Source organism: Muntiacus reevesi, chromosome 12, assembly GCF_963930625.1.
Source record: "Muntiacus reevesi chromosome 12, mMunRee1.1, whole genome shotgun sequence".
In the NCBI taxonomy this organism is placed as follows: domain Eukaryota; kingdom Metazoa; phylum Chordata; class Mammalia; order Artiodactyla; family Cervidae; genus Muntiacus; species Muntiacus reevesi.
In genome coordinates this window covers 77,089,884-77,109,963 of record NC_089260.1, presented here as the reverse complement: position 1 = coordinate 77,109,963, position 20,080 = coordinate 77,089,884, and the positions used below count along the sequence as shown (strand labels likewise).

Here is a 20,080-nt window from a genome sequence, read left to right as displayed (position 1 = left end):
CAAATGGCTTTATTGGGAAGACGGGATCTGTGACTTGACCACCCTTGTGTTCCAGCCCTCCCTTGCTGTGTGGGCCCAAGGCCTCCCCGCTCTGCCAGTGGGCAGGGGACTCCTTAGGGCCTCGTCTTGGACCCTAGGGCCGGCCAGGCGGTATTGGGTGTTGGGGCAGCCTCAGGCGAACTTCACCAGGCGGCCCAGAGTCTCCGCAGCTTTAGCGCGCACCTCGGGGGCTGGGTCCTTGAGCAGCAGCTGGAGGGCTGGGGGACAAGGAACCACTGCTGGGGGCTCTGCCACAGCCCTTGGAGAACTGACTGAGCCCAAGATTCCGCCCACACCCCGCTAACAGCTGCGACTGAGGCTGCCCCCCCCCCCCTTACGGGCTCACGGAGCCTGGGGGCCAGGACCCCGAGGCTGACACCCCACCCTGTGCGTGGGGCCGCCCGCCCACCGCCCTCCTAAGACAGGCCTCTGCTGGGAGGGCTCAGGAGCCAACGGAAAGATAGTTTTTCCTTTTTTAGTGTTTTTTAAGCTCTTTTGGAACAGTTAAGAAGTTTCCGTGAATTACTAGAGACGATGAGGTCACCAGTGACAGGGAAAAAATCCTTGAAATCCAGGAAAATCACTTAGTCCCCCCTGGTGCCCACAGGGTCAGCGCAGCCCAGCGTGTTGGGGGGGCGGGGGGCCCTCTGGGCTCCTGGCTGTGTGGGGCGGGGTTGGCAGGACTGGGGCTCACCCGCGAGAAGCTGCTCCAGGTCCACCTGCGGCAGCTGTTCAGCCTCCACGTGCAGCACCAAGAACCCTGTGGGGGTGGGGCCTCAGTCAGGGGCCAGTGGGGGGACTGAGGTCAGGGGCCAGGTCCGTTGTGGGGCGGGGTGCCCGGGGCAGCCTCACCTGTGAGCATGGGGGCGGCAGCACGGACGTCCTCCCAGCTGCTCTTGAAGTAGAACAGACTGGTGCTCAGCAAGCGGCCCAGCAAGTCGGGGAAGTGGCGCATCTGCAGATAGGCGGTCAGGCAGGCCCCGCCCGCGCCCCGCCCCGCCCCTCCCCGCCGCCCGGCCCCGCCCCTCACCAGGTGCTTGCAGGTGGTGTTGAGGAACTCTCCAAAGTGCAGGCCGTGGCCTTCCTGCAGGTGCTTCTGGAAGACGGCTGCCAGCTCCTCACACTCCAGGTTGGGGCCGCACATGCACAAGGCGAACCTGCAGGCCTGCAGGGCACATGCTGAGCCCCAAGTCCCTGAGCTGGCCAGGCCTACCCATCCCCCGCGCTGCTCACCGCGACCACGGGGGCCTGGGGGTCCTGCAGATGCAACAGAAGGGGTGCCAGACCGCCCACAACCTGCTCCAGGAAGACATCCTCGCAGTCCCCACGGCAGGCCTTGTTGAGGTGCCCAAAGAGGCGGATGGACGCCGAGCGGAACTCCATCCTTTCCTGGGCAACAGCGGGTGTCACGTGGCCCTCCCAGCCAAGCTTCCCGGGTGACCCCAGGGCAGTGAAGGGGGAGCAAGGGACAGAGTGGGCCAGGCTGCAATGGCCAGGGGCAGGGGGCCTACGCTGTCGAAGAAGGGCCGAATGCGGACAGCAATGTGCAGCAGCACTGTGCGCAGATCCCAGGTGTCCACTAGGTCCAGCAGCCTTGCCAAGCCCACCATGGCCTCCAGCGCCACCAGGCTGTGTGGGTCGTCCCCGTCATCCAGCCCACTGATCATAGCCGTCAGGAGTTGGGGGCCGTGGGTCTGTACCTGGGGAGACCACACATACCTGTGTGCCCATGCCATGCCCAGCTGCCCACCCTGTGAGCACCACCTCCGCGCCCGTGTCCGCTGGGTCTACCCAGCGGCTCACCTTCTCTGGGGAGCCCGAGGCCACGTTGGCCAGCCCACGGAGCACCAGTCTCCGCACGCGGGCACTCGTGTCCTTCTGCCGTGCTGTCAGGTTGTCCAGCAGCGACTCCAGGAGCATCAGGTCGTTCACCACGTTGCTGCTGAGCAGCTGGGGGTAGAGGCGTGCTGATCACCCCCCCCCCCAAATGCACTGGGCAGCATTGGTCCCCGGTCACTGAGGGGTCATGGCTGAGGCCAGCAGGCCAAGCCGGGCTTCTAGCCTTTCCTCAACCTCCCCTGACTCCTGACCCCAGACCCTCCCTGGCCCTGACTGCCTTGGTCTGGGGTGGGTTTTCAATGTGGCTCCCCCGCCCCACCCAGGCCTGCCTGTGGGGGGGACTTCACACTGCCCCTCCCCCGCCCCGACTCATGGTCCAAAGCAAGTGCTCCTACCTCAGCCAGGAAGGCTGTGGAGGTGACCCTCTGGACCTCATACACGCTGCTCTGTGTAGCGAAGAGCACCTTCATCACCATGGGAAGCCGGGGACCCGCGAACTTTGCCATGGCACTGGGAAGGAGGCACGCGGGCAGGGGCTGGGGCCTCAGGCTGCCCTGAGCACACCAGTCCCGTGGCCTGGGGAGCATGCCTGCCTCCCACCCTGCACCGTCTGGCCTGCTAGCTCCGCCCCCCAGCTGCAGCTGTCCTCCGCTCAGACACACCCCCCCTTAGAGGCCTTCCCCATGCGCCCAGTCCGCGGCACCTATGGAACTCAGCTGCCCTCATGGACTCCCCGCCACCCCACACACTGTCCGCTCACCTGGCCAGCCGGGTGACGCCCTCCTCGTGCCCAGCTGAGGTCTTGAGCAGCTGCCAGCCTCCGTCCAGCTCCATGTGCTGCACCACGTCCTCGTTGCCACCACGGACAAGCACGGCCTGCAGCGCGTCCACCGCAGAGCTGCAGAGACGTGGGCGCAGGCTCAGCTGGCGCTGGCAGGGTGCAGTTCTGCCCCTTGCATGCGCATGCACACCCGCTTGTGCTCTTAGAAGACATGCCCAGGCCCCCTAGCCTGCCCCCTGCCAGCAGGGCCCCTCTCCCTGGGCAGCGCTGTGGACCCTCTGCTCTTGCAGGAGCTGAAGGGGCCCCAGCCCGTCTCCGGGCCGCACGACTGAGCGCCAAGGGGAGGTGCGGGCACAGCCAGTGGCTCCAACCAGCAGGGCCTCACCCCTGTGGCAGCTGCGCCCCTACAGGGCGGGGGCCAGAGCCGCAGCCAGCTGCAGGTGGGGGCCCAGTCAGTGGCTGCACTCAGGGTGGGCCCGCTTGTAACCTGCCAACCCCAAGCGCTCCCCAGGGAAGGTGCAGCTTGGGGTCATCTGGTGCCCGGCCCCCCACCCCCCACCCCTGGGAAGCTACTTCCAGCAGCCAACAGTCAAGGCCTGACGGGGCCGGGCCAGGCCCACTCACCTGCAAGGCTCGAGGCTCCGCGAGGCCAGGCCTGAGCTGGCGTTCCTCCTCTCCTTGGCCTGCAGGTGCCGGGGTGGATGGACACCCATGGTGCAGCTGACCCGCAGCAGCAGTGCCACAAACAGCTGGGGGCAGAGCTCCAGCACCGCTGGCCCGGACGCCGGGGCAGATGCAACCTCGTGCAGCGCACAGGTGGCCTGCAGACGGGCCCCCTCAGCCTTCGCCCCTACCCTTACCGCAGGCTCAGCGAATGCTGGACCCTGCGCCCGGGACAAAAACCAGCCCGCAGCCCCTCTTTCTTTGCAGGCACTCCGTGTCCCCCGAGGCCTTGGGCCCTGGAAGGGGTGGCCGTGGGGGTGGGATGAGGAGCCCAGCCCTGTCCAGCTTGACCCGCAGGGCAGAAGGCAGGCCCAGGGCAGTGTGGCTGCCTTGGGGACTGGCTCCCAGCATCTGCTCTTGGCTCCTCAGCAGGAGGAGGAAATTCTTGCAGCTGCTTCACTGTGGAAACGCTGCCAAGCTGGGTTTATTTTTTTCCCCGTAGGATGAAATAGAGTGGGCTCCCTTGGGGGCCTACACCTGCGGGGACTTTATGAGCCTGGGCTCACAGCTCACTGGCTCCAGGGTTCCCATCAGCTGCCAGGTGCCAGCAAGGCGCAACCCAGGCTCCCCATGGGGCCCTCTGGCAGTGGCCATGTGGCCCCTCATCGCCTCCTGGGCCCAAGAGGGTGGGTAGAGGGGGCGGTGTGTGCCGGCCCAGCCCCCACTCACTGCGAGGGGCAGCAGGGTGGCCACGCGGTCCGGCGTACTACTCAGCAGGAAGGCCCGGCTCTCCTTGAACGGGACGTCCCTGCTTATCTTCTCCAGGAGCAGCCCCAGGACCTGTGCGGCGAGGCCGGGCTCCAAGGCCAGTGCTCGCCACAGAGTGCAGGTGTGGCTGGAGGGGCGGAAGAACGACCCCTCTGAGCCTCTGCCGGCCCCAGCACCACAGCCCTGGCATGCCCACCGGCCTCGGCTCCAGCCAGGCCAAAAACAGCACCCTGACTCCAGGCCCTGACTGACCCCTTCCTCCAACCCAGGGGCCTAACCAGGCAGCCTGATGGTGAGCAGAGACCCAGTGGTGGGGAGGTGTCCCCTGGAGCTGCCAGAAGCAGACACTGGGCTCCCTAGAGGAGACACTGTCACCCCAGCCCTGAGGACACCTGCGAATCACTTCTCCTGAGCAAAGAGCAGCACGTGACCAAAGAGGCATGCAGCTGAGGTCAGGCGGAGGCTGCAGGAGGCCCGAGCAGCCCCAGCCCCAGCATTCACACAGGGTGTGGCTGTGCGGAACATTTACAGGGAGAAGCGACAGACTTCAGAACCAGAAACTCTATAAACACGGGGTGCATCTGGAAGCGAACCAACAGCCCTGGAGAAATGAGACATGCAGCGCTGGGCTTGGTGACGTACTCAGCATCAGCCTGGACACGGCAGGAGAGAGAAATGGTGAACTGGAAGACGAGTGGAGGAAGTTGCCCAGAACCCCGTAGGGAAGGGTCATCGGATGTTCAGAAGCAGAGGTGTCGGGGGCAGGGCGGTGTGAGTGAGCGCACATTCGAGTGGCGTCTCACAAGCAGAGGGGAGACGGTGTCTGAAGAAGACAGGCTGAAAATCGGGAGAGCTGACGACAGACACTCACTCACAGGCTCAAGGAGCCAGGGAGCCCCCTGGCAGGACCAAGAACAGAAAGCCTCAGACCCCTCTCTGCCAGAAGGTGCAGAGCGCCATCAACAAGGGACACCCAGTGCTCATCCCTCGGCCTCAGCCCCAGCTGGGGTCACAGGAGCCAGAAAGGACATGTCCTCTTACTCAAACTAAAAAGAAGCATGCCAAGTGCCAAGCTCGAGCTGCAAACCCGGCAATAGCCGGGGAGAGGGACAGCTGAGTAAACGCAGTCCAGATGCACAGGGGTGCAACTTCCAAACTGAGTGAAAAGTGAAATTGTAACAAGACCCTGTCAATCTAAAAAAGACGGTAAGAAAAATAAAAAAGATTGAGGGAAGAAAAATAGGCAGTTGGTTTAATACCAACCATATCAGCAATCAAGTGCGGTTTACTCTGGGAAAGGGACACCCCTAGAGCGCAAGGGGAAAAAGGCCGACAGTGATGGCAGGAGGGGCAGTGGCAAACGGGACCACCGTGTCTGGGGAGCGGTGCCCGCATCTGAGCAAGAGCCAAGCAGGCCGTGGGAGCCCCAATCTGGAGCAGGTGCAGGCGTAGGTGCTTCGGGCCGTGGCCACAGGGAAGGATGCGAGGCCTCCCTGTCCCCTGGCATGGGGATCTCCAGATCATGGGTGCCGCCTCCACCCACCACGTGGACCCAAAGAAAGGCATGCCCAGCGGGCCCTGAGCTTTGGAGGCACTGGGAGCGGAGCAAAGGCTGCTTAGAGGCCTCAGTGCAGGAGCAGGGGCCCCAGGGACTGTGGCGACCCACAGGGCCCGGCACAGGCACGGGTGTGGACATGCCCTGCCCTGAGAACCCAAGGACGGACGCTCGGGAGCCAGGGGTGTCCGTGGCAGATGGAGACCCTTCTTGGCTCAGGGTCCTGCTCATGGATGAGGGTGGATGGAGGCCCGGCAGAGCACCAGCCCCAGAGAACTGGCCAGCACTGCCCGTGAGAATGAGCCATCTCCACCCAGCCCAGTGCCAGGGCCTCCAGGCTCCCACACACAGGATTAGGGGGCCCATGAATACCTGGTCAGGCGGGGCGACACCAGAGCATGGAGCCCCATCCATCCCTGCAGGTGGGTGGGCACCAGGTACCTGTCAAAGGGCAGGGGGCTGCCCAGAAGGCTGGACACCACAGCGGCGCAGTGGTGGGTGGCCAGGACAAACACGCTGTGTTGTGCGGCCTGTAGGACGTGCTCCTCTCGGGTCTCCTGCAGCTTGGAGCGCAGCACGCTCACAATCTCCGGCACCTGTGGGCAAGCAGCGGTCAGGCCAGCAACAGGACACGCCCGTGTGGGTGCCAATCCCTGGGGCCAGGGAAGCCAGCTCCCCCCAGTGACATCGGGGCTCCTTGCTGCCAGCCCTGATGAAGGAGAACAGGAGCCAGAGCCCTCAGGGCCAAGGGAGTTGACTCACAGCCCCAGAGTCCATATGGGAAGGGACAGGAACCCAAGAGGGGCCTGTTGGCAGGGGGAGCCAGGACAGACAGACAGACATACACACACAGCCTAAGCGGGCAGAGTGGGAGGGCAAGGCCACCGGGGTGAGTGCTGAGGCTTACAGGATGACCCTGCCTCGACCCCTGCAGGCAGGACATGGCTGCCCATTGCTCACCGGGAAGCATCCCGTCCCTCCTCCCAGGCCGCAGGGCTTTCTGGCCACGGCGGCTGCACGGCAGCAGGTGGGCAGCAGGGCACACGGCGGCCCGAGCCGACAGGGTGCCACCCCGCACTGTCCAGGCTGGACAGCTGAGAAGCGCACTGCTGTGAGGCGAAAGCTGATGACAGAGCACTGGCCACGGCCCCACGGACAGGGTCCCCCGGACGGGGAGCTGGCAGCCATGGGCTCCGCCCCAGGGCAGGGCTGGCTGAGGACCCGATGGGGGCCCCAGGCCCAGGAGCAGAGAGAACAGTCCGCTGAGCTCTGACAGGGACCCACGCCCACGGCGGGAACAGGGGCAGGAGGGAAATGCAGGCACCGTGTGTCCAGTGTCCAGCCTGAGGGAGGGGCTCTGTCACCACAGTTATCAAAGGATTTGTAAACATAATGAAGTCCTTCTCTTTCTTTGACCGTGAGTCCAGAAGGCTGATGACCTTCTAAAGACCTGGACCTCTTTGCTGTGGCTCTGCCCATCGGCCCTGGCCCTCGGCCCGTCCAGCTGTGTGCCTCCCTGACCAGCCGGCTGCCGCCACACTGAACCTGCTCAGGGAGCCTGGCGGGAGGGTGGGGCTGAGCTGACTGTGGCTGGGTTCTCGTCTCGGCCGTGGACATGGGCCCAGTGACATTCGCCGGTAGATGGGCTATGATTGTCCCATCCACCGTGCCACTGGAACAGGCCACACCGTCTCTGGGGCAAGGAGCGTGGCTCTCTCCAGTCTCCTGGGCTCTTTCTCGGCCGTGAGAGGCAGGGCTCCCCAGAAGACCCCAGGCCTGCCCGGCTGGCACTGGTGCAGTTTTCACAGGTGCAGGTGACAGTGGCGCCCTGCGGAGGCCAGTCTCTCACCTCAGGTTCTCAAAGTCCATTGGAACATAACTGCCCGTATGTACACTTGACTGCATTTCAAATTTCTGCATGTAATTTTTTCCCTGTTTCCTTTTGCTCCCTTGGGTGTCAGTCTGTCTGAGACACTCTCAGCTCATCTGTCTCTGTTGTCTTTGCTTCTGCAGACTTTCTTAGCAGCGATACCCATGGGTGCCAAGAGCAGCTTGGCCCTGACACTCTGGAGCCGTGATGGCACTCTAGCGCTCAGGTGTGGCGGCTCTGGCTGCATCTGCACCGGGTTCTCTGCTTCCCGGGACTGGTGAGCGGGGCCCACCCAGCCCAGGGAGCTCAGGGCCACCTCAGGCCTGCTGGGCTGCTCCACACTCGCCCTCAGCAGCCCATGCCCGTGCTTCTAGACTGGGACCCCTTCATGGGGACCTCCTCCTTAACCTGCACAGGTTCCTGTGGGCGCGGCTGCCTCACCCAGGCACATGCCCAGGAGGAACCACTGGGCGTGGTCCCCCTGCCTCAGATCTGCCACCTCTGTCGGGCGGTGCTTCTTCCCACGGCCACACGTTGGGAGGCAGCTGTTCGTTCCTGCCACGTCCCTCTGCCCTTGACATCCAGTTCCTTCTGCGCCCACATGACCAACCTGGCGTGTTGGGGCAGGGGTCAGCCCGGTCACGGGTCACCAAATAGGACCCCTTTTTCTGATCTGGTATCAGAGAAACTCAAGTCTGACTGTGCAGGTGTCTCTGGGGGTCCCCCGGCAGGCTCTCGGGGCAAGAAAGGAAACAGCACCGATGGCGCCGATGCCGTGTCCCTGTCACGTGAGCTAGAGGGGGTCTGCTGCAGACAGGCTGGAAGCGTGAGGCAGGGACGCCGCCCAGGGGTAGGTGTGCTGAGCGGGTCTGCAGGCTGAGCCGGAGGAGACAGCCTGGCAGCTCTGGAGGCCAGCAGCCGGCTCAGCACATGGGCCCGGGGAGAGGCACCCTGATTTATCCAGGACGGGCAGGACTCAAAACTACTAGTAAACTCCTAGAGAAAGACGGAAATCTTAAAGACACTAGATTTGGTAATGACTCCTTGGAAATGAGCCTCAAAGCACTGCATGTGGAGCTGCAGCAAAATACATGATCTAGGGAGAAGACGACCTATGCAAAAACACCTGCCAGTTGTCTGTCTGATAATGTGTTAATTTCAGAGTACAGGCAGCTCCTGCAGTTCCAAAATGACATCAAATCCAATAACCTGATCTGGAAATGGGCAGGGACGTGGACTTCTCTGAAGAAGACAAACAAATGGCCGGCAAGTCATCCACATCACTCACTGCACAGGAAGCTCAAGTTGAAACCAGTATGACATGCTGCTTCACACACATCAGGGTGGCCATTATCAAAAACATAGGCATTGACAAATACTGGCCAGAAGCCCCATGCCCTGCTGGTGGGAACATAAACTGGTGCAGTCACTATGGAAAACAGTACAGCAGTTTCTCTGAAAATTCAGAATAGAATCACCATAAGATCCTGCAACCCCACTTCCAGATGTTCACCCAAAATAAAACAGGATCCTGAAGAGAGATGCCTTTCACCCATGTTTACAGCAGCATGACTCACAACAGCCAAGAGAAGGAAGCACACCAAGCGTCCATCAACAGAGGAACAAGTCAACAAAATGCGTGCATATACAGACAGACACCGGGACCACCAGCGGCCACGGCCTGCAGTCCAGCCTGCCCCCCTCCCCCGACACAGAGCCACCAGGCTACCTTTCTACCACTCAGAGCTGACCCAGAAGCCCCACTCAGTGCAAAACCCAAACCTTGGCCTGCCAACCCCGACCATCGCTTGCAGTCACACCCTCCTCCATCCTCCTTCCACTCCCCGCCCCACACCCTCAGGTCTTGGCTGGGGCCCCACGGTGGCACACGTTCCCCTCCAGGCGCCACATACCCCGCCCCCCCCCCCCCCGCCCCCCGCCTCAGCAGGTAGCCCCTCCACACAGGGCTTCTCCACTGGCAGCTCCTCCTCCGCCTCCCCCTCAGAAGACAACTGTGAGGGACCCATCCAATACAGGACTTGTACCCAGAATATACAAAGTACTTCTGCAAACCGGTAAGAAAAGCAGAGACCACCCAGAAGAAAATGGCCAAGATCACTCTCTTCATGGAGGAGATCTGAGTAGCCAAGAAACATGCAAGTGTTCCAGTCCATAAGCCACAGAGAAACGTGCACGGAGAAGCTGGGACAGCCCCGTGGCCATCTGATAGCCCTGGGACAGCAGCACAAAGGCCTCTCCTGCGGCCCCAGTCACTTTCCTGGGCATGTCTCCAACCGAAATGCACCCTCAGGTCCAAAGGAGCCCAACTCCAGGAGCACTCTCATGCTCAGACTGGGAACTTCCGCCCAGCGCTCGCTGAGGTGGGCAGGTGAGGGAGTGATGGAGCAACCCACATGGGCCAGGCCTGGAAGACACATCCCGTCCCACAGACAACAGCCATGCAGGCCAGATGTGAGGCGCCTTCTACACGAGGTGCATCCCAAGCCCTGCTCTGTGCTGTGGAGAGCTTGTGGCACCCTATGGGGCCAGCTGGGGTTCCAGGGGCTCTGAGGTTGGTGGGGCCTCTGCTCCTGTCTGTGAACCCCAAGGCTGTGCACTTAGCACAACCTTCCTTTCTGTTGCTATGCTTCACTTTAATAGGGAGCTTACATCTTCGTCCAAGCATATGGGACCCCACCTGCTGGGCCATCCGGTTCATAGGATTCACAGGCAGCCGTGAATCTAGCACTAATATAGCAGTTACCTGAGCTTTGGAGCCTGTTCAGGCCTCAGGACCTGAGTACGTCTGTCAGGGTGACTGGCAACCATGTTTGGGGACCACGTGGGCTGCCACGTGAGCTCATGGCCAGAAGGCCTCAAAGGTGACGATGGGATGGTGGATAGGGCAGGATCTGAGTGGCCCGGACACCTCTGCTCTGAACTGGACCTGCCGGGGAAGGCTCTGTGCCAGCACCTGGTGACCCTGTGGACCCCTGTCCTCACCAGCAATGTGAGCAGGGCGCTTAGTCCATGCCAGCTCAGTGCCCAATCACAGACCCTAGCACTGGCCTTTCCCTTTCAACTGCCTTTTCTACCTTTACGTTCTGAGCAGTTACTTTCGCTTAGTTCAGTCTTCAAAGAGAAGAGAAAGATTTATCCAATCAGGCCCACAGGGAGAAGCGCAGAGTGCTGAGGTCCAAACCTCCACAGAGCAGGCGTTGGGGTGAGAGAGTGGGGTGGGGAGCCCCAGGTTACCAGCCCTGCCCACCGGCACTCCCGGCTGACCGGCTGGACATGACCACGCCCACACCACAAGCCTAGGGAGCTCTAGACCAGGCCCTGCCCTGCCCACGCCTGGCCCCGCCCCCAGGCCCCACCTTCTCCTGCAGCATGTTGCCCCGTTCCTTGAGCAGGCAGTTGATCATGACAGTGGCGGCTCGGGAGCAGTTCTTGTCGGGATCTCCCAGGCCCTCAAACAAGGTTAGCAAGAGGCTGATGAGCTGATCTGGCGGGAGGCGCTTGGCAATAATCTAGGAGGACAGTTGCATCAGGAAGACAGAGAGGAGGGGGTCAGCACACCTTCGGGGTGTGGATCCTAGGGACTCAGCTTCTCAGGGAAGGACTGACCCCTCTCAAACCCTCCTCCAACTTTTCCCACCCTCTTACAGGCCCTTAAAGCCTTTGGGGCTTCTGCCAGTGCCAGGTGGGGTGGCCCACGCCCAGGACCCCTCCCCAGACTGAAGCCAGATCCAGGTGCAGTCCATGGCCTCCAGGCCCAGGCCTCTGGAACTGGGTCCCTGGGCATCTGCAGGGCCCAGGTCAGCGCCCTCCCAGAGGTGCCTCCTGACCAGCGGGGTAAGCTAGGAGTGGTCCTGATGTGCAGCTTCTCTAGGCTACAGCCTCTCTAGAGTCAAGGGCAGATGGGGGCATGCTCTACCCTGGACTGCCCAGCCTCGGAGGCTCCAAAGCACCCTCAACTCCTCCCATAGCCCAGCAACAGAGGAGAGTCCCTGGCCTCCCTCCACATAACAGAGAGCAACCAGAAGTTGGGGCAGATAAACTCTGTACAGAGAAGAAATAAAATCACAGAAGTGGATGAAATATCTAGAAAGTCTGACTCCAAACATGAAGTTCCTGCTCCCCCTGGACTCCCCTTGGGCTGGGTCTTTGCTTCTCAATGCCTGAGCCCCCCTGACTCCTGCAAAGGGCCCTGCTGACCCTCTTCCCTTCCATCTTCAGCAGGAGAGAAAGCCTCCAGACCCATGAGGGCCATTTCCAGTCACCAAGTGAAACAGAAGCACTGCCCTGGCTTGGGAGTCACGGGGTGGGTTAGGGCAGCTTTCTCAACCTTGTGGAGTCAGGAGCTGAGCTCCTGCCACCCCCCACTGGGCCCCGGAGGGTGGGCCCAGCAAGTGCATGAGGGGCGGGGGTGCTGGACACGGAACTCTGATAAGACCTCCCTGTCTGCCCAGCTGGCACCCACAGAGCCCGTACGTGCATGGAGCTGCTGCAGCGGCCATTGGCAGGTACCTGGGCAATGCTGTGGCAGGTGTGGAAGAGAATGGTGGGGTCAGGGTGCGCCAGGCCATCCTTGAGGCTGAGGAGCTGCTCAGCCACGTCATCCCGGTAGTCTCGCGAGAAGCCTGCAAGGTGGCAGGGCGCGTGGGGTGGGCACAGGCCTTCCCTGGCCACCAGAGGCCCAGCCTCTGCTCCCTCATCTCCCCAACACACACACACTGCTGCCCAGCGGGGGGAGCTCACCCTCATAGCCCAGCTGCAGGTACAGCAGGGAGTGGACGCAGCTCACAGCCTCTCGGCGAGTGGCAGGCCAGAGGTCGGCGCACCGCGGGGAGAAGAGGCCAACGAGGAGGCCCAGGTTGTGGAAGGGTACCAGGGCCTGGAGAGGCAGACGTGGGGGTGCTGTGGGGATGCTGGGGGCAGACAGCCAGAGACGGCACTGGGGCTCAGGAGTCTCTGGGGTGGGCAGGTACCTGCACCCCCTGGATCCAGATATGGGCGGGCGTGTGACCAGAGGGCAGCCCTCCCCCACCCCAGGGTGGGTCCCAAGAGGGACGAGAGCTGGACAAGCAGGAGCGTGGACAGGGTATGGCTGGCCTCTGCTCACTCCTCAGATACACGGGAATCCCTGCCCCAAAAGCCAAGGGGTGCTACACGAGCCCTTCCACCCCCATGGGGACTGGGCCTGTTCTTCAGAGCCTTTCTTCAGAGCCTTTCCTGCTCTCCTTTCAACCCTGCTCTGGCCAAAGGGCCTTGCTTCCTACGCCCCAAACCAGGGGACATCAGCTACCCACCCCCAACACACAGCCCACACCAAGCAGCCTCCCAGGGAAGTGCCACCACACGCCCCGCCCAGCACAGGCTCTTGAAGGATGTGGGGCTCCAGGCTGCTACTCCTCCTAAAACCAGGGAAAGGCTGGATGGGGACTGGGGACTACCAGCTGCGTTCCTCTGCACGAGGGCAGAGCCCTGTCTCGTCACGAACAAAAACTGAACTCTAGTTGGACCAGGTTTATGTGAAAAACAGGCCATGGGAGAACCTGGGTGGGAAAAGCTTTCTAAGCCAGCCAACAGACGATGCTCTGAAAACAACAAAATAAACACTGCTAAACAACAAGCTTCTCGCTTGACATTTAGCGGCTCGGGGCCACCGCCAGTGTTCACCTTCCTGCTGTCAGCAGCACAAACCCACAGGCGTTGGGATGGTGAGAAAGGTCGAACTCATGGCCTTTGTGAACGGCTGTGGCTGTGTGTCTTAAGAGCAGAGAATTAACTAAAAACTCGTTAAGAGTCACAGAGGAATCTTATTCCTTATAAACTACCCAGTTCCTACCAGTTCCTAAGTATCCAAAAGCCCAGTTCTCCTGCCTACTGCAATAAGTAAATGATTATGTACAGCAGAGACAGCAGCGACAGACCGTGCTTCTGCTAGGGCTGGAGGCCGGGGTGGCCAGGTCCATCATTGTCAGCACAGGAGCCCTGTCAAGGCCACGCGGGAGTGTGGGAGGACCACTCCAGTCCACCCTAAAGCCAGCAGAGTAACGGCTTTGTAAGAACAACTGTGAAGTTCTAACAAGGGAAGAGGAGCTGCTGAACCCCAGCAAATACTAAAATGCAGAGTAACCGTGCGGCTCTGGGAGGCACTCCTTCCTACCGCTCCAACTAACAGTGTTGTCTTCACCGCTGCACTCCAAGGGTTCACAAGTCCCCACCTTGGCCTGAGCTGCGGCTTCTGCCTCCAACACCCTCCACTCCTCCTCTCACGTGGGGGTCCCCATCATCCTTCCCTGCATCGGGCGGGCTCCCAAGGACAAGGCTGCCCATCAGATTCAATGCCGAGTGGCCAGCCCTGAGGACACTTGCTGACCCTTGTGGTCCTCTGTCCACAGTACAGGAGAGGACAGTGCTGCTCGCAGCAATGGGCAGTGGGAGATGTGAGGGCCCCATGCTGTGGTCCCCGGGCCGGGGGACGGGCATGGGGCCGGGGAGGGGCCGTGCGGGCTGCCCTGGGGCACTCACGCTGATCTGCAGGTGTTCTAGGAAGAACTGCAGCAGGCAGGCACTCAGGCCGAGTGCCCGCACCCGCTCGTGGCCCCTTGGGGACTTGATCCATGGGCTCAGGTGCTGGGGAAGAAGGGGCTTCAATAGGTGCAGCTTGGGGCACCCTCCCGGCCAGGCCACCCTCTGGGCATGGGGGCCAGTGCGTCAGGTCAGAGTGGGCCCCCTGGGCAGCACCTCTCCCACCCCGTCGTTCTGTCCTGCTGGCCTGGCTCATGGCCATGGCCACCCCTGGTGGACTCTCTAGCCATGCCCACGTAAGGACACGGTGTTCCCAGACATGGGTCCGTCCTGCCCCAGCCCACAGCCACGCACCCACCATCATGATGGCCTCAGAGGGTCAGGAGTGCCTACCTGGGGCACCTCAGGGTCTCTCTGTCCGGGCCCCACGATGGGGGAGCAGAGAGATCGAGCTCCGAGCCCCTGTCTGCTCAGACTGCACCCGTCTGCATACCCCCCAGGCCAGAGGGGCCCTGCTCACTGGCTCACAGGCCACCTCCCACTTGCACAGAGCACCATGGCCCGCCACACACCTCCACCATGACCTGCAGACCCTGGGGCGTCATGTTCCGCTGAAGGAGGCTCGTCAGCAAGTCCTTGAGGGCCTGCATGGTGTCCAGGTACAGGGACTGGAACAAGAGAAGCTGCCAGTCTTGCTGTGACCCTCCCACCCGTGGACAGGGCCACCACGGGGGCTGATGATAGCTCCTGGGGGCTGTCCCCCACCTCCCATCGCAGGGGCCGCTGATACCTCCTGGTGGCTGTCCCCCTCCTCTGGCTCAGGCAGCATGGCCATGACACTGTGCAGGCAGCTGTGAATGAGGTCCGCCTGCACCTGCTCCTCCAGGGCTGGCTCCAGGGTACTGAGCCGCCAGTTAAGGCCCAGCACTCACGCAGAGGGCCCCCCCACAGCCGCCCCCCCCAAGGAAAGGATACACCAGGTACGTGCAGGCAAGCATAGCCTTCCTTCGAATGGGCGTCCTCAGCGAGTCTGGGGGCTCTGCTTTGATGAACTCCTGGGGGAGCAGCCGCAGGGCAGCCCTTGGCCGAAGCTCCAGCTTGCCCCCAGGTCAGGCCCCACAACCCAGGGGCTCGGCCCTCCCCAGTCCACCCGCTCTCACCACCATCTGCGCCACCAGCTCGGCCTTCCTCGAGAGGTGGAAGGAGCCGCCATGGGCGCTGCTGCAGACAGCCTGGGTGGCCATGCACACGCTCTGCACCAGGCTCAGTCTCAGGGCCGGGTCCTGCAAGGACAACAGGGCTGCGGGAGCCGCAGAGGCCCGAGGCCCATGGGCTGAACCCGGCGGGAGGGGGCCACCCACAGCGGTGAGGCCAGGCCGCTGGCCACTCTCCTGCAAGCCAGACGTGGACTCCCCTCCAGTCTACAGGCTCTCGGCCAGTCCTCCACGTGGGCCAAGGTGGGTCTGTGAAGGAACCCGAGGCCCTTGGCTGTGGGCTTGACCTGGGGGTCCCGGGATCACAACCCTGGGCAGATGACTGCAGGCTCGCCATGCGCCATCCAGCTGCATCCCCCAGGTGGAGGGGACGCTGTTGCCCCGGCAGAGACCCAGCAGACGGCTGGCCCCCAGCTCTAAAGGGCTGAGTCAGAGAGGTCACAGAACAGCTCTGGCCCAGCAACCCCAAGAGACCCAGGGTGGTGGGGGTCTGCTCTTCAGGGTGACAGCCCGGCCGCTCCCAGAGAAGGTTCCCAGGTTAGTGCCAAAGTCCACAAGGGAGTCGTGTTAGTGAGGCAGAGGCTGCTGTCCTGGATGCAGAACTCCTCCGACCAGGTGCTGGCGGAGATGGAGTGGAGCCAGGAGAGGGGCACAGCCGAGGCCCCCGACCAGCCTGCGAGCCACCACCTCCCCTCCGTCCCCCCTACCTCTGGGGCCTGGGCCAGGGCAGGAGCTCCTAGGCCCCAGAGGGCCATCCTGCAGGCCTTGCCTGAAGTGGGACTAGGACGCCCCCGGAGCGCCCCGCTGCAGACCCGGCTGTCGCCCGGCCAGCCCACACAGAGGAGAGAGCTCAGGCCCCGCACACTGTACCTTGGTCTCTACTTTTATCCCCAGAACCTGGATGACAGAAGTGAGACAAGTTACATAAGAGGCTCCTGAGGCAGCGCCCCGCCCTGAGCCTCTGAGACACCCAGACGCCCACCTTGGTGCTGAAGCACTGGGACATGTTCCGGAACACGTCCGCCTCCACCCTGGCCAGCAGCAGCTCACACGGGGCCCGGGCCGCCACGTGCCCGTAGCACAGGATCAGTGCACTCCTCACTTTGTCGGCCTCGCTCTCGCTCCGATCCTGAGAGGTCAGAGTTCTGTGACAATCACACCCCGAGCAGGAGCCGCGCCCTCCGACCCCAGGTGCCAAAGAACGGCAGAGCCGGTCTGAAAGAAGACACAACTTGACCGAGGAGACCCCATGTCTGGGGCCTGTTGGGGACCAAGGGCCAGAGGGGAAAGGATGCAGGGGGGCACCACGGCGGGAGGGGCAAGCAGGAGGAGGGGCTGGGGGCTGAGAGCAACCAAAGGGCCGGGTGGGGTCCCCGTCTCCGCTTGGGTGGCTTCCCAAGGCCCCTATGTCCTCGGGGCTTGTTCATACTATATCAGCCTGAGACCCTGGCACTGGTAACCCCAGTCCAGGGAGACAGGTTGGGGTAGGAACAGACAGCCCAGGTGCTTCCTTTGCACAGGCTTCAGTCCGCGTGCAGCGTCGACTGGCCACCAGGGGGCAGATGACACACAAACTGGCAGCGGGACAGGGAGGGGCTGCTCCCATCCTGCTGCCCAGAGCCGGTTCGTCGCCCCCCACCCCAATGTGGGAGGGAGCCCACACACACCAGCCCCACCCATGAGGAAGCAGAGACTGGAGGCCAGCTCTCTGCCCCAGCCCCAGCCTGCAGGGCACTGAGCCCGGGAAGCTCTAGGACTAACCCCATCCGCCCTCCCGAACCTCAGCATGCTGGCACCACAGCTAAGACAAAACTCCAGGGCCAGCCTACCCCAGGTCTCCCCGTCAGCTGTCAACCTGACCTCGCTACCTTAAAAATGTTGAAAATGCCGGCAGATTTCCTGAGCACGTCTGACTTCACAAAGTCTTCCAGCTGGGCCAGGGTGTCATCCAGGTGGGAGGTGGCACAGATCCCAAAGCAACAGGCAAGGCCCTGGGGAGGCACAGGTGCACTCACACCTGGGCAAGGTGGGGCGGGGGGGGGGGGGGGCGCGCGCACACACATGCGCACACACACACACACGCTGGGGGGCAGCCACCTCACGCTCCCTCTCCTCCTGGTATCTGGCCGTCTCCAGCAGCTCCTGCAGGTGCTTCCTCACCGCCTCCTTACTTGAAGCGGCACCCAGGGTGGTCCCGACACATTTGTACAGGAAGTTCTGCAACGAAGCCAGACAAGGGGTGGTGCCAACCCCCCAGTGGAGGGATGCCCTCAGCGGGGCACTCAGTGCCTGCACCATGGGTCAGACACACCACTGCACACCACTGCAAGGGCCAGGCGCGCTCTGCGCAGTGTCTGAGGAGCAGCAGGTGGGTGTGGAGCGCTGCGTCTCCAGCCGCCAGCCCACAGCCTTCTGCTCCAGGTCCTGCCAGGACCACAGCAGCCACCAGACAGGCTCAGGGAGCAAGAGACGGAATCAGGGGCCAGGATCAAGGGTCTGGCCCACGGCACTGCTGGCAGTGTGTCCTCCTGCACCTCCTCCTGGAGGAGCTCCTTCTGGGCTCCCTTCCCCCCACCCCTCCTCCTGGGGCTCCCCTCCCCGTGCACCTTCTCCAGGGGCGTCCCGTTGTAGTTGGGTAGCTGCTTGCACATTTCCAGGGTCAGCTGGCAGACCCAGGTGTTGTCGGACACGACAGCCAGGGAGTCCCGGAGAAACTGCGGGCAGGAACTCTACCAATGAGTCCAGCTCAGCCTCTCACTGGCCGGACTAGGGGAGAACCCAAAGCCCCTGGTGCCACAGGCAGTGACCACAGTTCCTGTGCCATAGCTCCGAATGGCCGTAGATAACTTTGAAGCCGAGACAGAATTCTCGATGGTGAGGCATGCAGCACACGAGCACTAAGGGCCTCAACCAAGCAGGGGACCGGACGGGGGGCTCTCTGGCCAGAGCAGCCCCCTGTGATCTGACCACATTGCAGCACACAGTCCTCACCCCAGAGACACTCACCTGTCCCTCAGCCCCTCCCCATCACCACCAGGTCAAGGCAAGCACCACCACTCTGGAAGGTACAGTGCCCCCAGCACCCACTGCCCCAGCCCTCCCCACCCGGGCCAGAAAAGGGCCTGTGCCCAAAGCAGGCTAACTCTCGTCTCCTCCTCTTCTCTCACCATCAGCAGCTTTTCTTCCCACTCCTTCTGTGACAGGGTTTCTTCACTGTATTCTGAAATGACCAGTCACCCACTCAGCCTGGCGGACAGCAGTGAAGAGCTCAGAGTCCCCTACACCAGGCCCAGGCCCCTTTGGCTCCAGGATAGAAGAAGAAAGGGCCCACATCTAGTAAGCTCGCAGGTGACACCAGGCAGCGAGCGTCTTTCCAGCCCACTCTCCAGGCCCTTTCCTGAACCACAGCAGAGGCGATTTCTTCCAACTTTTAAAACCCTGGTCTCCAGTGCCCAGCCTTGATGCCAACAGGTAACAATCAGGGTCAGAGGAGGAGCAGCAGCGCCCCACGCCGGGCCTCACCGTCCAGGTGCTCCAGCAGCAGGGGGATGGCAGTTGCCCACCGCTGACCCAGGGCCGGGTGGATGTCCTGATGCAAGACACTCAGGAGGCGCAGTGAGGCTGCCCCGCGACCATCCCCCACATATGGATTGGAAGACACAGCCTGCAGGAGGCAGAGTTGAGGTCTCCACCAGTGAGTGTCCTGGGCCACAGTGCTCCACCCAAGGCCAAGCATGGATACCCAGGTGGGGGCAAGGAGGCCCCAGAGACGCAGTTCCCCAAATCCCTCCTGGAGTGCCCGATGGTCCTTCCCGGGGCAGTGACAGCACGAGGGTGGGGCGACAGGGACTAAGGGAGCGTCCACACCCCCCCGACACCCCTCAGAGTGGGCACTGCCCAGAGGCCACCTGGCCGGGAGAAGCTGCTGAGGACTGAGTGGCTGCTTACCAGGAGTCTGGTGGTAATGGCGTAGGGAGACGGGAGGTGCACTGCAGGGAGACAAACCATAGCACTCAGGGCCGCCCCCATGGGGGGCAGGTGGGGGAGAGCTGGGCTGGGGCAGGGCACACCGTTGCCGTTGTACTGGATGAGGGGGGCATGGGCCCCCGCCTCCTGCCTCTTCTGGGCCAAGTGCACAAGGCTCCTGCAGAGCGGGCTCAGCGCCCCGGTGAAGCGCACGGGGACCAGGAACTCAAGCAGGTACGGCCAGAGGACCTGGGGGCAGCACAGGGTGTGTGGGAGCCCAGACCCGCAGCGCTGCCTCCCCACACCCACGTCCTCCCCGCACCTGCTCCCAGACCGAGGGGTCAGGAGCAGGGTGGCAGGTCCCCCGGGGCGGGGGCGCTCACCTCACCCATCCTGTCCACGGTGGTGCTGACCAGGTAGAGGGTGCTGACGCTGATGGCCCGCACGCTATCGGCCGCCAGGGCCTCACTGTCAGCGCCCGGCTTCTGAGGCTGGGGGCGGGAGGGCAGGATGCTGTGCACTCTGCTCTGCAGGGCCCAGTCATGGGTTCTGGCCCTGAGGACACGACCTGAACAGAAGCATGACAGGCCCTGCCCAGCCCCTAAGGAGGGGACCATTCCCTGTCACTGGCAGGACACTCGCTCTCCACTTAAATCACCCAAGAAAGCCAGTTCCCTGGGCCAAGTTCCGGTGTCCAGACTAGAAAAACCATGAGCATTTCCTGAGAGCCGCTGACCATGCCCTCACAGGTGGTGTTCCGTCCTTGTGGAGGCAGTCATTGCCTGAGAAAAGGCCATTCCCACCAAGAACACAGACAAGCCCTGCTGCTTCATCGGCCAGTGGTTTCT

General features: G+C 62.6%; 1 protein-coding gene across 9 annotated transcripts in view; it reads right to left on the bottom strand.

The window, feature by feature from the left end:
* Nucleotides 1-4: 4 nt before the first annotated feature.
* The window catches only part of MROH1 (maestro heat like repeat family member 1), a 52,580-nt gene continuing 32,504 nt past the window's right edge, over nt 5-20,080 (bottom strand). For 5 of the 9 annotated variants that reach the window (XM_065903521.1, XM_065903526.1, XM_065903524.1 and 2 more), the window contains 30 exons: nt 19,616-19,723; nt 19,337-19,481; nt 19,215-19,255; nt 18,789-18,930; nt 18,434-18,486; nt 17,873-17,980; nt 17,346-17,483; nt 17,135-17,257; nt 16,249-16,395; nt 16,137-16,163; nt 15,213-15,335; nt 15,028-15,107; nt 14,843-14,954; nt 14,625-14,720; nt 14,053-14,157; nt 12,277-12,412; nt 12,046-12,158; nt 10,893-11,045; nt 6,087-6,241; nt 4,052-4,217; nt 3,284-3,480; nt 2,639-2,776; nt 2,274-2,388; nt 1,843-1,989; nt 1,551-1,739; nt 1,273-1,428; nt 1,070-1,204; nt 892-994; nt 734-799; nt 5-257 (listed from right to left, as the gene is read on the bottom strand). In XM_065903521.1, coding sequence (XP_065759593.1) covers nt 172-257; nt 734-799; nt 892-994; nt 1,070-1,204; nt 1,273-1,428; nt 1,551-1,739; nt 1,843-1,989; nt 2,274-2,388; nt 2,639-2,776; nt 3,284-3,480; nt 4,052-4,217; nt 6,087-6,241; nt 10,893-11,045; nt 12,046-12,158; nt 12,277-12,412; nt 14,053-14,157; nt 14,625-14,720; nt 14,843-14,954; nt 15,028-15,107; nt 15,213-15,335; nt 16,137-16,163; nt 16,249-16,395; nt 17,135-17,257; nt 17,346-17,483; nt 17,873-17,980; nt 18,434-18,486; nt 18,789-18,930; nt 19,215-19,255; nt 19,337-19,481; nt 19,616-19,723 — 3,603 coding nt within the window. In that variant the 3' untranslated portion in view covers nt 5-171. The remainder of the gene's footprint in view (nt 258-733; nt 800-891; nt 995-1,069; nt 1,205-1,272; nt 1,429-1,550; nt 1,740-1,842; nt 1,990-2,273; nt 2,389-2,638; nt 2,777-3,283; nt 3,481-4,051; nt 4,218-6,086; nt 6,242-10,892; nt 11,046-12,045; nt 12,159-12,276; nt 12,413-14,052; nt 14,158-14,624; nt 14,721-14,842; nt 14,955-15,027; nt 15,108-15,212; nt 15,336-16,136; nt 16,164-16,248; nt 16,396-17,134; nt 17,258-17,345; nt 17,484-17,872; nt 17,981-18,433; nt 18,487-18,788; nt 18,931-19,214; nt 19,256-19,336; nt 19,482-19,615; nt 19,724-20,080) is intronic. The other 4 variants (XM_065903530.1, XM_065903527.1, XM_065903528.1 and 1 more) reach the window with 4 other exon arrangements.